General features: G+C 33.5%; 1 protein-coding gene across 1 annotated transcript; it reads left to right on the forward strand.

Annotated features, from left to right (window-relative positions):
- The first annotated feature begins 1,609 nt into the window (after positions 1-1,609).
- LOC131851306 (serine protease 30-like) lies at positions 1,610-16,719 on the forward strand. Its single transcript, XM_059201792.1, has 6 exons — positions 1,610-1,888; positions 10,419-10,526; positions 11,474-11,594; positions 12,986-13,141; positions 13,931-14,059; positions 16,511-16,719. Exons 1-6 carry the CDS (start codon positions 1,610-1,612, stop codon positions 16,717-16,719), a joined length of 1,002 nt encoding a protein of 333 aa, XP_059057775.1.
- The last annotated feature ends 1,279 nt before the right edge of the window (positions 16,720-17,998 follow it).

A 17,998-nucleotide genomic window follows, 5' to 3' on the forward strand; every position in this document is an offset into this window, starting at 1 on the left:
GAAGTATTGCTGTATTGCAATATAACTCACTTACATTCTTCATTTGCCATTTTGTATTCTCCATATTGAATAGAAAATGGCAAGTGGAAGTCTTGAGGAAGAATTGAGAGCATCGTAAAGGGTAATTTAATTGGTAATCATTTTTGATACGTTCGTTTTAAAATTGCGTGGTTACAATTACCTAGTATGAAAAGTATAAAGTGTGTATTTTCAGATTTAAACTTTGTTTTCTGAAGAATTTGGTCCAGTATCCTGTGTATTATACTGTTTAATACTCCTGTACGCTCGAGTGGTATAGGTTTCAGAGCTCAGAACTTAAACATGTCAAAAAATCTGACAAACACGGAAACTTTCTCTAATACTCCAATGATGGAGACATTATAACAAACGAATTATTAATACGTCTCGAGTCTCTGCTGCCACATTATCTTCGAATATTGCAGCATAGTTCTTTTTATCGAGTATATCTGTTATGATTCTAACAACTATATAGTAAACCCAGTTTAGAAGGAATTCCAAACTCAGCGTATTGTAGGCAGGTCTAGTACTGCTTTCAATGTGACGTAGTCGAGAATATCTCTATCTACCGTCTCTAAGAATACAGTTGTGAATATATATTTTTTAATTAGTACATAATGTGAATTTAATAAATAACCTCGTGTGAATTCCGAGAATCATGGTTAGGTACTACGAGTAATAAATACAAACGGTTGTGACAATGAATAAAAATAATAATATAGAACATATACATTATGGTAATAAGCTGGGGACGACATTGTACGATATATTGTTAAATACAACACATGAGATTTGTTATGAGAATGTGTCTCAGGATTTATGTTTCCATTTTTCATATATTGAAAGGGGTCTGTTAAGCAGTTAAGTATTCCAACGCTAACACTCATGATTGTTGTTATTTGTTCACCTAGGCAGTTGTTATATTATTCTGGAATGACATAAGGTGGTAATATATAGGTAATAATAATAATCTTATTTATATAGACGGAGAAACAATAAATTAAAAAAATGAAAATAAAGTATATATAATTATACGTATGGTCTGTATCTCATATAGAGGATATCAAGTACTATTTTGGAACTTACAGATAGAAAAACAAACTTAAACTAGATATATAGTAAAAGGAATCTATTTTAAACCCAATACAAAGAAGTCCTTTCACTTCCCATAAAAGCTTTTATCACTAGTATAAATAAACATTGTTTACAATGCACCAATGCATAAAAACACACATTTTTCACCTTGACCGTAACACATACGTACCAACAAAACTTACCCTATTTCCCTATTGCCATTTAGAAAGCATCATTATGTTCACAATCGTTTATTGTCAAGATGCATCTTCAGACAAATCTCGTGACACAGATTATCGTGCACAACATGTGGCATTGTGTCGCCTCTGCCTCGGCGATTTAAAAAAAAATCCGTCCATCACTTAAAAACTTCATTCCGATTTTGGTGGTCGCGCCGCGTTGTCGTCGTATGGCATGATAAATTAAAAAACATAACACCATAGACACTACAATAAGTGTGAGTAAATAAAAAAAGAAAACATTATCCGTGATTTTTTTTAAAGTGCTAAGTGCCATGATGTACGGTTTTATTATTTGTTTATTAACAATCATGACAATAGTAAAAGGAAACGTATTCTTCAATCGTATCAATCACATGGAGTACTACAGGAACAGAACGAGGCCTTCCAAAGCCTTTCATAGTTTTTCAACGAACTATTTCAATCAGAACTTGGTGTCGAAGCCGGGGAAATCGGAGAGGGTGCAATGTGGTACTAGAACTGTTGATTTCAATCCGAGAAGAACAGGGAAGATTGTTGGCGGGACTGAAACGCCGTATGGAGCTTTTCCTTGGCAGGTAATTTTTAAATTAATTATTTAAAAAACAAACAAATGTTCACTATAATTTCACACGTATAAAACATAACACTTAAATCTTAATAGATTTAATCCAAAATAACTCACACAGCGGAAACCTAACAATCTTTTATTCTACATAGTTTTCAGGTTTGCCAAAAATACAATAAAATGAATATTAATAAAAAATAATTATTTATGTATTTGGTACTTTCTATTCAAATATTTTAACTGAAACATGTAAAGTTACAATAGTTATTGAAAAGAGCATCACCCAAGTTTCTTCCTCTTATCTTCTTGTAGGCAGGTTTCTGAATGAAAGGTAAATTAAAAAGTAAGTATTACTATTTAAAAGTGCCTAAATTTAAGTTTATTCGAATAAATAATTTTCTATTCTAACATAAATGTTTAGGTTTTAAGTACAGTGCAAATGTCGTTAAATATATCAACAACAATTATCGAAATCAGTTTCTAATTCTCAAAACTTATTAATTACATCAATTAAATATAAAATATTAGCGTTTAAAAAAATGATATTCTTCCCTAACTATTGTTTTATTTTTGGTGCAATTTACAAAGACGTTATAAAATTTACATAATCCGTTATTATTTTTAAAATTTATAATTTTCCAACAATCGATGTTGTTGTTCTTTCTTGGTAAAGAAAGTCATTACAATGTCTTTGTAACTTGCACCAAAAATATACAGCCATAATTAAAATATCCTTTTTTTTTAAATTAAAAAATATACAAACATTGAAATTATATCGAAGTTTTAGAATAACTAAAAATGCATGTATGTATATGTACTGTAATAATAGAGTAAGCCAAGTAGAGTGGGACGTAATTTTTTACGGCAATACTTCGATTAAAAGTATTGCTATCGATCTTCGGTGAGGGAAGACGCGAGGTCTGAAGAATATCTACGTCGTAATTTTATTGCACCGACTTAGATTCCGTAATTACCTAATAATGGAAAACTGCCACTTCGCTCTAGGTATAAAATATATACATATTAACCTTAAACAATCCATACAGCGTGATTCATCTAGTCCCAATTTAAGAGCTTGTGTTATGGGTACTAAACAACTGATACAAATACTTAGATTTTTTTGTAAACACTTATATAACATACATACATAGAATACACACAGACCGATACACACAATCATACTCATGAATACAAATGTTTGCGAAGAATCGAACCCGCGACAATGGGAAGTAAAGCGGTGTGCTAAACCGCTAGACCACCAAGGCCGTTTAAAATATATAGTATTTTTAAATATATACATTATCATTTTGTAATATGTTACTAAATAAGAATCAAATAAATTTATCTATATTTAAAAATAATAAATAGTAGGCACCTAGTATATGTAGTAGGTAAAGAACCCACACACAGACACACACACACACACACACACACACACACACACACACACACACACACATACATATATATATTTACTATACTTTCTTAAACTTATGTACAATCGCACAACCGAGGGATGAGTTCTGGTCTACTGAGATACAGTCTTCGTGCCTCGTTCCCAGGCTCATACAATCACAATTTGTTTATAAAAATGATTTAAGACCTGTATATGACTGTGGCTTAATAAATGTATTATTATTATTATTATTATGTTTCTTTTCTTTTCTCTTCTTTCATCTAGTTCAAAAGAAGGTGTATTACCTTCTTTTAACACAGATACCATACAGTGAGTATGTTATCACACGGGCCCTAGCCAAGTGTGGGAGAGGTCGCGCTATATGAAGAAGTTATTACTGAGGAAGTCAGAATTTATCTAATTTAGTATTATTATTATTTTTCTTTTGTTTTCTCTTCTTTTATCTAGTTTAAAAGAAGGTAATACTCACCCATACGGGCCCTTTATGTGAAGATGTTATTACTAGGAAGTCAGAATTTATCTAATTTAGTATTATTATTTTTTTCTTTTGTTTTTTTATCTAGTTTAAAAGAAGGTAATAGCCAAGTATGGGAGAGGTTGCACTATGTGAAGATGTTATTACTAAGGAAGTCAGAATTTATCTAATTTAGTATTATTATTATACTCACCCACACGGGCCCTAGCCAAGTGTGGGAGAGGTTGCGCTATGTGAAGATGTTATTACTAAGGAAGTCAGAATTTATCTAATTTAGTATTATTATTATTTTTCTTTTGTTTTCTCTTCTTTTATCTAGTTTAAAAGAAGGTAATACTCACCCACACGGGCCCTAGCCAAGTGTGGGAGAGGTTGCGCTATGTGAAGATGTTATTACTAAGGAAGTCAGAATTTATCGAATTTAGTATTATTATTATTATTTTTCTTTTGTTTTCTCTTTTTTCTATATGAAGATGTTGTTACTAAGGAAGTCAGAATTTATCTAATTTAGTATTATTATTATTTTTCTTTTGTTTTCTCTTCTTTTATCTAGTTTAAAAGAAGGTAAAACTCACCCACACGGGCCCTAGCCAAGTGTGGGAGAGGTTGCACTATGTGAAGATGTTATTACTAAGGAAGTCAGAATTTATCTAATTTAGTATTATTATTATTTTGTTTTCTTTTGTTTTCTCAAGTATTTTTTATCTAGTTTATCTAAAGTATTATTAATTTTTCTTTTGTTTTCTCTTTTATCTAGTTTAATACTCACCCACACGGGCCCTAGCCAAGTGTGGGAGAGGTTGCACTATGTGAAGATGTTATTACTAAGGAAGTCAGAATTTATCTAATTTAGTATTATTATTATTTTTCTTTTGTTTTCCCTTTTATCTAGTTTAAAAGAAGGTAAAACTTACCCACACGGGCCCTAGCCAAGTATGGGAGAGGTTGCACTATGTGAAGATGTTATTACTAAGGAAGTCAGAATTTATCTAATTTAGTATTATTATTATTTTTCTTTTGTTTTCTCTTTTATCTAGTTTAAAAGAAGGTAATACTCACCCACACGGGCCCTAGCCAAGTGTGGGAGAGGTTGCACTATGTGAAGATGTTATTACTAAGGAAGTCAGAATTTATCTAATTTAGTATTATTATTATTTTTCTTTTGTTTTCACTTTTATCTAGTTTAAAAGAAGGTAATACTCACCCACACGGGCCCTAGCCAAGTGGGTGCACTATGTGAAGATGAGAAGTCAGAATTTATCTAATTTAGTATTATTATTATTTTTCTTTTGTTTTCCCTTTTATATGAAGAAGTCATTACTGTGGGAGAGATTGCGCTATATGAAGAAGTTATTACTAAGGAAGTCAGAAATTTTCTAGTAATGTGACAGATATTCAGAATTGTGGCTTGTTTACTATTATTATATTTAAAATTATGTACATATATACCTAGCTAATGCAATTCAAACAATGTTATCTCTAAAAGGTCTCCACTGAATTAGAGAACGTAATGATTCATTAGTCACGACGACATATTGAATTCGATTGTAACCGATTCACGACACAATTAATCGATTAATCAATGGACGATGATTATATTTCGCACTAGCTGTTATCGCGACTTCTTCCACATGGAAAAAACATTATTTTTCATAAATTAAAGTAGTCTAAGTTACTCCTTATTACATCAGCTACCTGCCAAAAAAAGTCCCGTCAAAATCGGTCCAACCATTTCAGAGATTAGCCGGAACAAATATACAGACAGACAGACAGACAAAATTTGTAAAAAATGTTACTTCGGTGTATGTACCGTATTTATATTCATAAGCACATAGTAAAAAACGGTTATTTTAATATTACAAACAGACAATTCAACTCCAATTTTATTTATATGCATAGATTATAATCGATTTATTGTTATTATGTCAATAAATTTATAGTTTAGATAAATATTGGCATTCGCTTTCTTTGAGCAGTTCAATTATTTATAAAAGTAGCTTAAAGTTATTTATAATATGCCTCGGTGGTCTAGCGGTTTAGTACACCGCTTTACTTCCGATAGTTACAAGTTCGATTCCTCGCACGGTAAAAAAAATAGTTTGAATTCATGAGTACGATTGTTTGTATCGGTCTGGGTGTTTTCTATATATATATTATGTATGTATTTACAAAAAAAATATATAAGTATTTATATCAGTTGTCTAGTACACATAACACAAGCTCTGCTTACCATGGGACTAAATGACGCTGTGTTAATTTGTCTAGGTTATTTATTTATTTATATAGCGCTCTATATTTATTTAAGGAGCAAATATGTATATCTAACGAAAAGTGAACATGTCAACTGTTGCGTTTACCATGACATCCAGCCTCAGTGGTCTACCGGTATAGTTCACTACTTGCGTTGGTCGCGAGTTCATTTTCTCGCATTGTACAGACATTTGTATTGATAAATATGAGTGTTTGTGCCTGTACATATATTTTACAAGTGTATTATGTACGTAGTTACAGAAAAAATCTATCAATTGTATAATACCTACTCATATCACAAACTCTGCTTGCCTTGGGACAAAATAGCGCTGTGTGAATTATTGTGAGATATTATTATTATTAAGGATACAGGAAACTGATTGAAAAAATATTGATAATTAAAAATAAATTCCTTGAGTCATGTTCCTCATTCCTAAGGGTCGTGACAGCCCCACAGAATTAATTTATCTCTGTTTACACCCCTCCATCTGTGTCGGTCTTTTGCATAATGGAAGGCATCGAGGAACTTGGTGTCCAGAGATGAGCAATTTTGTTAAGGCTGTCTTGTGACGCCCTCTAGGACGTTTCCCATCCACCCTGCGAATCATCATTGACTGCTCCAGGTCTAAAACCTTCTTTTCGGGCGATGAATAGTAAAATAGATGAGTGAATTTAGTCAGATCATCTTGTGGGGCTACGTTCTGTCATCCGACGTTTCCCATCCACCCTGCGAATCTCCATTGACTGCTCCAAGTCAAAACCTTCGTTTCGGGCGACGAATAGTAAAATAGATGAGTGAATTTAGTCAGATCATCTTGTGGGGCTACGTTCTATCATCCGACGTTTCCCATCCACCCTGCGAATCTCCATTGACTGCTCCAGGTCAAAACCTTCGTTTCGGGCGACGAATAGTAAAATAGATGAGTGAATTTAGTCAGATCATCTTGTGGGGCTACGTTCTATCATCCGACGTTTCCCATCCACCCTGCGAATCTCCATTGACTGCTCCAGGTCAAAACCTTCGTTTCGGGCGACGAATAGTAAAATAGATGAGTGAATTTAGTCAGATCATCTTGTGGGGCTACGTTCTATCATCCGACGTTTCCCATCCACCCTGCGAATCACCATTGACTGCTCCAGGTCAAACCTTCTTTTCGGGCGATGAATAGTAAAATAGATGAGCGAATTTGGTCAGTTCATCTTTTGGGGCTAGGCCCTATAATCGGACTTTTCCTATCCACTCTACCAATCACCATTTGCGGCTACATCTTTTCGGGCGATGATTAGTAAAATTTAAAGTGTCTGTTTACGGCACTCTGTTCCTCAGTTCACATATTCTAACCTGGCAGCGGATTTTTATGGTTTTCAAGAATTTCCTTCGCAATGTTTATATGTCGTGTCGTGTCCTTGCTTTGCGTTGGATGGATGTAAAGGGAGGGAACGCCCTAAGAAAAGATGGATGGATTGTGTGTAAGATGATATGAATAAAAGAAGAGTATGTTCAGATATGACGACCGATAGAGAGCAGTGGAAGAGAATGACATACTGCGCCGACCCCAAATAATGGGATAAAGGCAAGGCAATGTCGTGTCATTGCTTATCAAGAATCATAAGCAATGTCACAAACATTCTTTCTTCATATTATTAAAATTCTTCTCATGTTTCATTTTTAGTCATTTTAATTTTCCTTACAGATGTAATGGCATTTGTAATATACTGGAAACATGAGTACTGTAACACGGTACGAAGTTTACGTTTCTTAAACTATCTTAACTAAACCATAGTTTAGATAGTTTAAAAAACGTAAAATATCCATAAATTAATCACATGGAGTAGTATAACATTATTGAAAATGAAAGCACTTTTGCAATTCAGTGTAATTAGGTATTCTATGTAGTGAAGTCGGTTCAATTCCGTGGGAATTCACACAACAGCTTAGGTAATAGGTATTTATTAGATTATTTAAAAATAACAACGGAAGTGTGATACAAAAGCGTAAGTGTTTATAAATTCCAGTTTTAATTTTTACACGTCGTAAGAAAAAAGTAATTTTATTCATTTTTACTGCTTCTGATTAAACCAATTATTATTAAATCTATACACATAGGTAACGCGGATGAATTCGCGCTAAAAACTACTGTCTCAAAATAGTTCAAGTCTTCTAAGCATTTTAAATTAGTTGCCTACAATCATGGAGTTGATCTATAAAGCCGTGATTAAAATTGACCAATTTCATTGGTAATCGTAATTTTCTACCATATCCGATCAAACGAAGTTCGTAAATTACATTATTACTGTCTTTAATGCGCAAGATTTCGTATTAATGTGCGTTTAATACGTAGGCGAAATGTATTTGGTTTTTAAACAACTATTTTTATGGTAATGGATGAAAACGACAATGAATAAAATTAGACACGCTTTTAGGAATTAAAATAGATTGTATTAATATAATTATGTAGTACTTATTGGTACCTATGATATATCGGTGGTATAGCAGTTTTGCATGCGGCTTTTGTAAATTTTGATGGATTTAATAATAATTATTTGTACAATGAACTTACATACATTAAAACGTCACTCAATAACTTCCGAATAGCGAACCTAACCTAACAAATACATTTTATTTTTAATATTCTTAGGTTATTTACATAGTAAAATATAGTAAAATTAATTATCATAAACCACTATTTTAAAATTTATCGATGTCATAATAAAATAAATATAGATTTAAAAAAAAACAAAATTAATAATTATTTATTACTCTTATTGATCGTATGCCGATCCCCAGAAGTAGGCTTATTACATCGAGGTTACATTGCATAAAAAATAGAAACAAAAGAAAATTGATTTCGCAGGAGTCCAAGTGAAAGTGTACTTACAATGAGCTTTAATTTCCGAACGTTGAACATGGCCAGCTGTCAAGTTGACAGCCGCTGTTGGCGGGCTTTTGTGTTTTGGCGCGCACTTTTTGTTTTCAAAATGGCGTATTATTAGGTAACTTGAAATGAATAATGGAGTTTTGAGTGCACTGACACCGTTTTGAGTACTACATTGTACCAATTGTACGTTGTAGAGTTATTTGTTTCGACTGACATAATCCTGTTACCAATTAGTTTGTCTCTTTGTAAGTCACTAGTTCGATTACTGATTTTTTTTTTATTTAATTATGGTTACGCAGTTATAATGCAGTTTGATGGTCAGTGCTCAGTGGTCTAGTGGTTTTGCACACCGTTTTACTTCCGATGATCGCGAGTTTTATTCCTCGCGCGGTGCATACATTTGTATTCATGAGTATGATTGTTGGTATCGGTGTGAGTGTTTTCTATATGTATTATGAATGTATATACAATAAAAAAAATCTAAGTATTTATATCAATTGTCTAGTACCCATAACACAAGCTCTACTTACCGTAGAGCCATCTGTGCTGTGTTAATAGTCTAGGGTTATTTGGTTAGTTGGAAATACTTATTAATGTGGAATTATTAGTGATCATCATGTTTGGTTAGATGAAGTGAAAGAGTTTTTTTTAAACTTATTCTTAGGTGTTTTCGCAAGATTTCTTTGCATGATTTTTCTGTAACCAATTAAGTAACCAATTTATAATAATATCTAGGCTACAGATAATAATTCTAAGTATCTTCCGCTTACAACTTTATATAGGTCATATTAGTGACTGAGTGAACTTATATAACATATAGGCATTTCTAGGAAAAAATATAAAGAAAAAAGAAAATTGATTTCTATGTTCACAGTAAAGACTCTTGAATAAATAAATATTTTTTTCTAAAAATCAACATTAAAGAGTTTTTTAATACTAGTTATTTCGTAAACGTAGTGTAAGACGCCCCTCAGCTAGGTGGAGCAACGACATACGTAGGGTTGCGGGTAGTAACTGGAAGAGAAGTGCTGAAGATAATGTCCAGTGGCGTGCCTTGGGAGAGGCTTATGTCCAGCGCAGGATTGCATAGGGCTGACATGATTACTTATTTTGATAATTTGAAATAATGTTTCTATAGTATTAATTTTCATTTATCTTTATTTTAATTGTATACTCTGGAGATGGACGCAAATAGCTGCAACACAGTTTTTATAAACTAATGTCAACTACATCTTTGTTTAACATGTAATAACGTATAAAAAAGTATCATTACATTGTATAAAACAAAGTCGCTGTCGCTGTCTGTCCGTCCGTATGTATGCTTAAATCTTTAAAACTACACAATGGATGAGTGATTCCAGAGGAAGGTTTATATATATAATACATGTACACCCGTGCGAAGCCGGGTAGCTAGTAATATATAATTTTATTTATGATTTGAATAAATTATTTAATTCTTTCTTTAATCCAATTTTTCTTAGTTTATTAAACATAACAGAAAATGTTTTTATATTTCCAGGTCGAGATTCAAATGTTGGACCACGATAAGTTGGAGTTCGAGCACCACTGCGGGGGCGCTGTCATCGGGGAGCGTCTAGTGCTATCAGCTGCACATTGTTTTGATAAAGTTGGTATTTAGTTCTTTAAACACCAATCATCAGTAATGGATTACTCTAGTATAAAGAGTAACAAATGCTCAGAGCCTTGCGCTTTAAGGAGCCCCGTACAATCGCATTCACTATATTAAAACAAAAACAAAATTTTTGTTTTGTATATGTATACATACTGCTAAATTAATTTAAACTTTAGCTACTTACAATACATGTTAATTTTACAAATATTTTTTAAATACATGTATATTATTTTTATGAATTAAACGCATGCAAAATATTTTTTAATTAGATATGTGATTGATAAAGTCAAAATGAACAGACTCAGAAAATACTTTACTCGTATTATAAATTATTTCTATTCCTCGCACCGTTCAAACATTGCTATTAATAAGTATGATGGTTTTTATCGGAATCGGGGGTTTCTATATATTTACGTATATATTTAAATATATCTTACAGTTGTCTAGTACTCATAACATAAACTATTCTTAGGTTTGACTATTAATATACATGTTATGACAGAAATTGTTAAACACATTTGTTTTACTTTTTATTATTCACTTTTTATCTATTTATTTTTATTTATATAACTTTAATGCACTCTGTACAAAATGAAATCATACATTTGGCAGACTTAAGATCATGCAATGTTTTCTACGAGTCAACAATCAGTAGTTTTCTACTTTATGCTGTATTAGTTGCCCAAGGTTTTTATGGATGATAATGATTTAGTGCACCCGCCTGCGCTGGCGGGGCACCAGTGAAGCATGATAAGATGAGCATGAGGTCAGGTCAGTTAACCCATCATGACAAATTCACTAGGTATTTATCACGATGGTTTCCAGAGAGAATCGCGTGAAGATTAACCTGACATGGTACCTTGCTACAATGGGGTCAAAAGTTCAGTTGACTACAAACCCCATACCCTCAGGGTTTTTCTTATTTCTATTATCAATTACAGCAGCCCCTACAACTGGATCACATCAGGCTGGTGGTGGGAGAACACAGGCTGAAGTTCCAGGACAAACACGAGAACAGGTTCCTGGCTGAGAAGGTGGTGCTACATCCGGAATTCCGGAAAGGTAAGTATATATACGTGTGACTGGAGCGGGAACACACGACTATTAATGAAAACCTTTAATAATTGTAATAAATGGGTATATTTCCCAAAAGAGCTGTGAGCTTTAGACTGTTGTTACTCTTAGCTGTGACTAAGAGTAACAACAGTCTAAAGTGACATATAAAAAAACAGATATCAAAAATATAAATTTATAAAAAGAATGGTAGACAAGCTGCCAGCAACAATGCGTGTCAATCCTGGTACTATGTGTAATGTTTTTTTTTATTGATTTCATTTTTTTTATAATTATGCATAATAGACGGGGAGAAATGTTGGGGCACTTGATACGACACGACGAACTAATTAACAACATTATAGAAGGAAAAATAGATGGAAAGAGAGGAAGGGGAAGACCAAGACACAGCTATATCAAGCAAGTTAAAAGAAAAAGTTGGAGTCGTGTCGTAGCAACAGCTAAAGGGACTGATAGAAGATCGTGAAAGGTGGCGGGAGCTCCACCGACAAGAGCACAGCTCTTAAATTATGAATGAATGAATGCATAATTATAAAAAAAAACATACAGTCTTTACTAGCACGAGAAGTAGTTTTATTTTTTTTGTATAATTATGCATAATAAATGTATTAAATCAAAAACTGTGTTTTTTTATAATTTAATTATGCATAATAAAATACATTTATTATGCATAATTATAAAAAAACATACAGTTTTTACTAGCACGAGAAATAGTTTTATTTTTTTGGTACTGTTTAAAAATTATGCGTACCTTCAGTATTATGTTTGTATAAGAAGAGCCATTTTTACGTGTAACATTTTTTAAATAAATAAATTTATGTATAACATACTAGCTTTTTGACTTATCTATGTAAACTACTAGCTGCAACTTTCTCTGCATCACACTTACTGACATTTATTGTTATATTTCGCCCAATTTACATAATATCTTTCTAAAATATAGCCTATAATTTATTCTGATATATAAGCTATATTACTGTGACGTTTTATCAAAATCCGTTCAGTAGTTTTTGCATGCAAGATTAACAAATATACATCCATACTCAAACTATCGCGTTTATAATATTAGTAAGATAAGTGTCCGAAATTTTATGCTCCTTTGTGCGACTAATTTTCATAAAAAGGGGTACAAAGTTTTTACTTACCATATTAACACATTATGAGCGGCTAGCTCAGGATAATTTTTTCTATCTCACTTTACGTTCTTTTACAAGTAGTCCTATATATCAAATATATCAAAACATTATTTTTTCCTTGTGTCACTTAAAATTATTTTATTATAAAATACCTTCCCAGCTTCTAAACGGCAATGCGCGGAAAGAGTTCTAGTACCTGCCCCGCTCACAATATGTTAATATATAGTTTTTTATTGATCACAGATGGTCCCCATAGCAACGATATAGCGGTGGTACTAGTCTCGCGGTCCGGATCAGGGATGCAGTTCAATAGCCACGTCCGGCCGATATGTCTGCCGGACAGCGGGGACGAGACCACCGGACAATGGTGTGCTGTCAGCGGCTGGGGATACCAGACAGGTAAGGTGCAAAGATGGTAAAGAAGTGTACAAAGTCTCCCTCTGAAGAATACTCTTTACTTCATTCTTCATTTCATTCTTCTTGTAATGAATCTGCCTTACGAATGAGTGGTAAAATCAAAATATGACTATTCAAAAGTGCTTGTAATGTCTATTAGAATAAAGATTATTTCTATTTCTATTTCTTCTTATTTTCTTAAGAAGAAGATTTTATATAAAGTCATCTTTACGGGGATTTACACCGTAATACTACGGTGTTACGGTGGAAATTCTCGCATCATTCTATCATGTTAAATGACAAGGTGAGAATAACTGGATAATTCACACAGAGTTATTTAGTCCTAAACTAAGCAGAGAATTTGTTATGCTACATGGGGGTACTAAACACTGAGAGAAATGCTTAAATACATTTTTTATAAATAGAAAATATTGTTTTCTTTTTTGTAAATATATATATATCTACTCATCAATAGAAATAATGGGATCGTGCGTAGAATCTAATCCGTGGTCATCACAAGTAAAGCGGTGCGCTAAACTGATAGACCATTGATCCCTTAACGCCTTTAAAAGTAATGTAGCAATATTGTACCGTTAAACGCCTTTCAAATTAACATAGCAATATATAACATTGCAATATTGCTAGCAAGTGAATTATTGTTTAATTTCTAGAGAATATGATAATACTTAACCCTTTGTAGGTACCAAAGTGAGTACTTTTTATATAAATAGACCATGCGTCCCGCCTGATGGCAAACAATCGTCCTACATAACAATTAACTATTTCTTCCAGAAAGTACAGAGAGCTTCGCTCCTGTCCTCAGAGCGGCCTCCGTGCCAGTATTAGATCTGGCAACTTGCAGGGCCAACCAGGTACTAGGTGGCCGACAACAAGCAATATTAGACTCAATGTTATGTGCCGGTGAGTACAGAATTGTCTGGAGCAGATACTTGTACAATTATTTTGTATAAATTATGATAGAATGGTGCACCCGCCTGTGTGCCGGTATACGCTGGTGAACCATCAGTGGTGATAAGATGAGACCATGCTCGGTCGAGTCGAGTCAGTTGGCGCATTGTGGCAATTCATCAGGAATTAGACACGATGGTTTCCAGGGGCATTATAATAGCTACTGGAAGCGTTACGATTTGTTTACTTTTCTATTGGTGACAAATTCCGACCATTGTTGAGTCTACACCCATATAGCGACACATGTGTCGCCTCTGAACGAAGCGTCATCTCAGGCATTGAAGAGATTTCTGATATAGCCTGGAAGCCTAGTGTTGAATGTTCAGAGACTAAACTGCGACAGCTTATGGTAGCGAATTTAGAGAAAATAATATAAATCTATTAAGTAATAAAATGGACTTATACATTATTTCTATCGAGACTGGGGATGATAATACGACATTCGGATACGGATAGGTTTCGGATATAGAAATGATTATTATACCGGATACGGATGCGGATATGAAATTATTTCGGATTATCCGTTACTTTCTGTTACGGATATTAATTTTTTAAAGAATTTCAAAAGTAAAATACAAATAGCTAATAAAATAGTTACATAACATATCTCAATTAGGCTATCCGATATTATCTTGTAAACTTTTATTTTGTATTCGGTTACGATTACGAATACTTTTTATATCGGATATCCGTTTCGGATACGGTTACGGAGCTCCCTGACATCCCTGTTCGAGACCGCGACTAGTGCAACCTTCGTAACGTCAAGAGAGATAAATATCTTTATTTACCATAAAAATATTCATAACAACATAAATCTTAATAAAATTGTAGAAACAAAAGTTATAAACGCAAAAAAAGGAAGAATGGATCTGAAAGAGTAACAACTCTTTCAAGCAAAAACTACTGACCGCATTTTGATTAAAAGTTTACAACGATGAAGCTTATATATCACAATAATACATTGTCTATAATTTAAAATATTATGTAAATTGGGCGAAATATAATGATAAAACCGCTACGAATAAAATTTCTTTTAAATGTAAACTACGGGAACTTTATCTCAATTTGTAACTTGTTACTGCTCTCTTCCATTTCTCTTTCTTTCATTTTTTTTATTCTACTCTCTTTAGTTCTGTGACTGTCAGACTATTGAGTATCTAGTATATATTTATTTTATATATCTATCATAAGACCTGTCATTTTATATGGATCTGAATGTTGGGCCGTAAAGGGGATGGACGAAAAGCGTGTGCATGTGGCGGAAATGCGAATGTTAAGATGGATGTGTGGGGTTACCAGGAATGATATAATAAGGAATGTGTATATACGAGGAAGTTTGAAAGTTGCGCCGGTTATAGAAAAGTTGCGAGGTAACAGATTGAGCTGGTATGGGCATGTTATGCGGGGGAATGAGGACCATGTCTTATGGAAAGTGTATAATATGAATGTGGATGGATGTAAAGGGAGGGGACGTCCTAAGAAAAGATGGATGGATTGTGTGAAAGATGATATGAATAAAAGAAGAGTATGTTTAGATATGACGACCGATAGAGAGCAGTGGAAGAGAATGACATACTGCGCCGACCCCAAATAATGGGATAAAGGCAAGGCAATGATGATGCGTGTGTATATATTTATTGGTATATATGTATAATATAATATTTGTATATATTTATGTAATTTATGATTGTATTCCTTAGATATATATTATTCCTTATATTGTATTTATCGTTCTGTTTATATTTTGTTGCATTTTATTTATCATTTATTGTATTTGCACCGCCAACATTTATTCTCTGCATCACCTATTTATTTTATTTTTATTTATTTATTTAATTCAGGCTACATGGCCCATATTATAAATACCTTATAGACTAACATACATAAGAAATAATAATAAAATATGTAAATAAAATTGTCTCTATGGTCACGGCACTGACGACGGTAATCTGCCACGGTAGACCACCCCCTTCGGCCAGTAGTCCTCCTTCATGAAGGTGGGCAGCATGTTGGTGGGGACCAGGGCCACGAACGCTTTGAAGCTCGCGTTGTGGCTCGATTCCAACTGCGTCACCCTCAATGTCAGGTTGCTTTTAGTCCGGATGTAGTCAACAATCCTGTTCCTTGGTAGCGTAGTGTAGGCGGGATAGGTAACATTGCCGTGGTCGGTGTTGCGGCACGTAACCTATGGTTGTCTGATGGAAAATGCCGCATGGTGTTAAGTCCGCCAAATGTACTGTACTATATTTTGTATATTATGTGCATTGAAGTTAAATAAATAAAATAAATGTCAAATAATTATGATGCATACGAAGTTGCGCGGTACGTTAGTTATGTATATTAGATATATAAGTTTAAAAATAACATCTAATACCTGAAGTAATTACCACAATGTTCATCCAGGGATCCTGGCGGGGGGCGTTGACGCATGCCGCGGTGACTCTGGAGGTCCTCTAGCGTGTATGTCTTCGAACAAATGGCAGCTCCACGGGGTCGTATCCTGGGGCTCTGGTTGCGCCAGGAGGTCACGACCTGGAGTCTACACCAGGGTCGCATCTTACGTCGACTGGATCAGATACACTGCAGCATCCCTGGGACATAAGATCGCTTAAATATTGGACAGTTTTAATGGATGATAATGGAATAGTGCACCCGTGTGCTGACGGTATGGCGGAGCAACAGTGAAGCATGAGGTCAGGTCAGTTAGCACATAGTGGTGAAGTCACCAGGAATTACAGGTTTCTGGGGAGAACCGTGTGATCGACCAAACATGGTATATTGTTGACCATAACGCAGTAACCTCCGTAACTAATAATCTCTTACCTCTATTATATATATAAATATATATACATGGTAGAGGATATAAGATATATTTTATAGAGCCATCAAGCTTCGTTAGTAACAAGCAAGATACCTTTTATGTTAAAATTTATCTTTCTTTTCTAAATAATATTTTTGTATTGTGAAGGCCTGTCCGTGTCTTATAAAGTTTGTTTCAACATATATATAGAATAGCGCTGGTTGTCCCATAAAAAATAAAGTAACGAGTAACATTTTTAAAATTTTTATATTTCACGTATCTCGACAAATATGTATTCTCTACATAGTATTAAAAAAGTCCCGGCCGTTGTCTGTTCACTTATATCTTTTAAATTATGCAACATATATTAATGCGGTTTTCAGCAATAGATAGGATGATTCAGGAAGGTTTATATGTATAATATACGCATGTTATAACATAGTACGGGCTGAGAAATTCAAAGAATTGTAATTGATGATAAATCAAACAAAAAGAAATTATACGTAGAGTATTGAAAATAATTACTGAGTTAATTAATCTCCTTTGGTGGGTATTTTACACAGCTCTCTTTTGCCTGCAATAGTATATACTGTATTAAAATATAATAATAATTATAGCCCTTGACAATTTACACAACGCCATCTAGTTCCATGCAGGACAGAATATAAAATCATTTATTCAAAAAACCTTTCATTAAAGCACTTTTGAATAGTCATCACTTATTTTTTTAAACTACCACTTACATATTTGAAAAACTGTCTCATCAAAAGAAGAACGATTAAGGAACTTGCCTGTTGTTATTGTGTTATGGGTACTAGACGACTGATAAATATACTTGAATACTTTTCGTAATAATATTATACTAATATTTTCGTAAATAAATAAATAAAATATATAGAAAATACCCAGACCAAAACACATAATCAAATAATACAAATATTTGTATCCTGCGAAGAATGGTATACTAAACCAAAAACTAATGGTACGGGGAAGATATATTGGGAAGAATTTCCTCCGTGGTCATCGGAAGTAAGGCTATATGCGTCTAAGTAAGGCTTTAGCCTCTAGACTACGGAAACCGTAAACATTTA

Source organism: Achroia grisella, unplaced genomic scaffold (assembly GCF_030625045.1).
Source record: "Achroia grisella isolate CSIRO2021 unplaced genomic scaffold, CSIRO_AGI_Agris_v1 utg782, whole genome shotgun sequence".
NCBI lineage: Eukaryota > Metazoa > Arthropoda > Insecta > Lepidoptera > Pyralidae > Achroia > Achroia grisella.

What these genes read in the sequence shown, in the direction of transcription:
- LOC131851306 (XM_059201792.1), top strand. Translation starts at nt 1,610, where the DNA reads ATGTACGGTTTTATTATTTGTTTATTAACAATCATGACAATAGTAAAA. An exon ending in ATGGAGCTTTTCCTTGGCAG is followed by an intron (nt 1,889 to 10,418) that starts GTAATTTTTAAA and finishes TTATATTTCCAG; the next exon opens with GTCGAGATTCAAATGTTGGA. An exon ending in CTGCACATTGTTTTGATAAA is followed by an intron (nt 10,527 to 11,473) that starts GTTGGTATTTAG and finishes TATCAATTACAG; the next exon opens with CAGCCCCTACAACTGGATCA.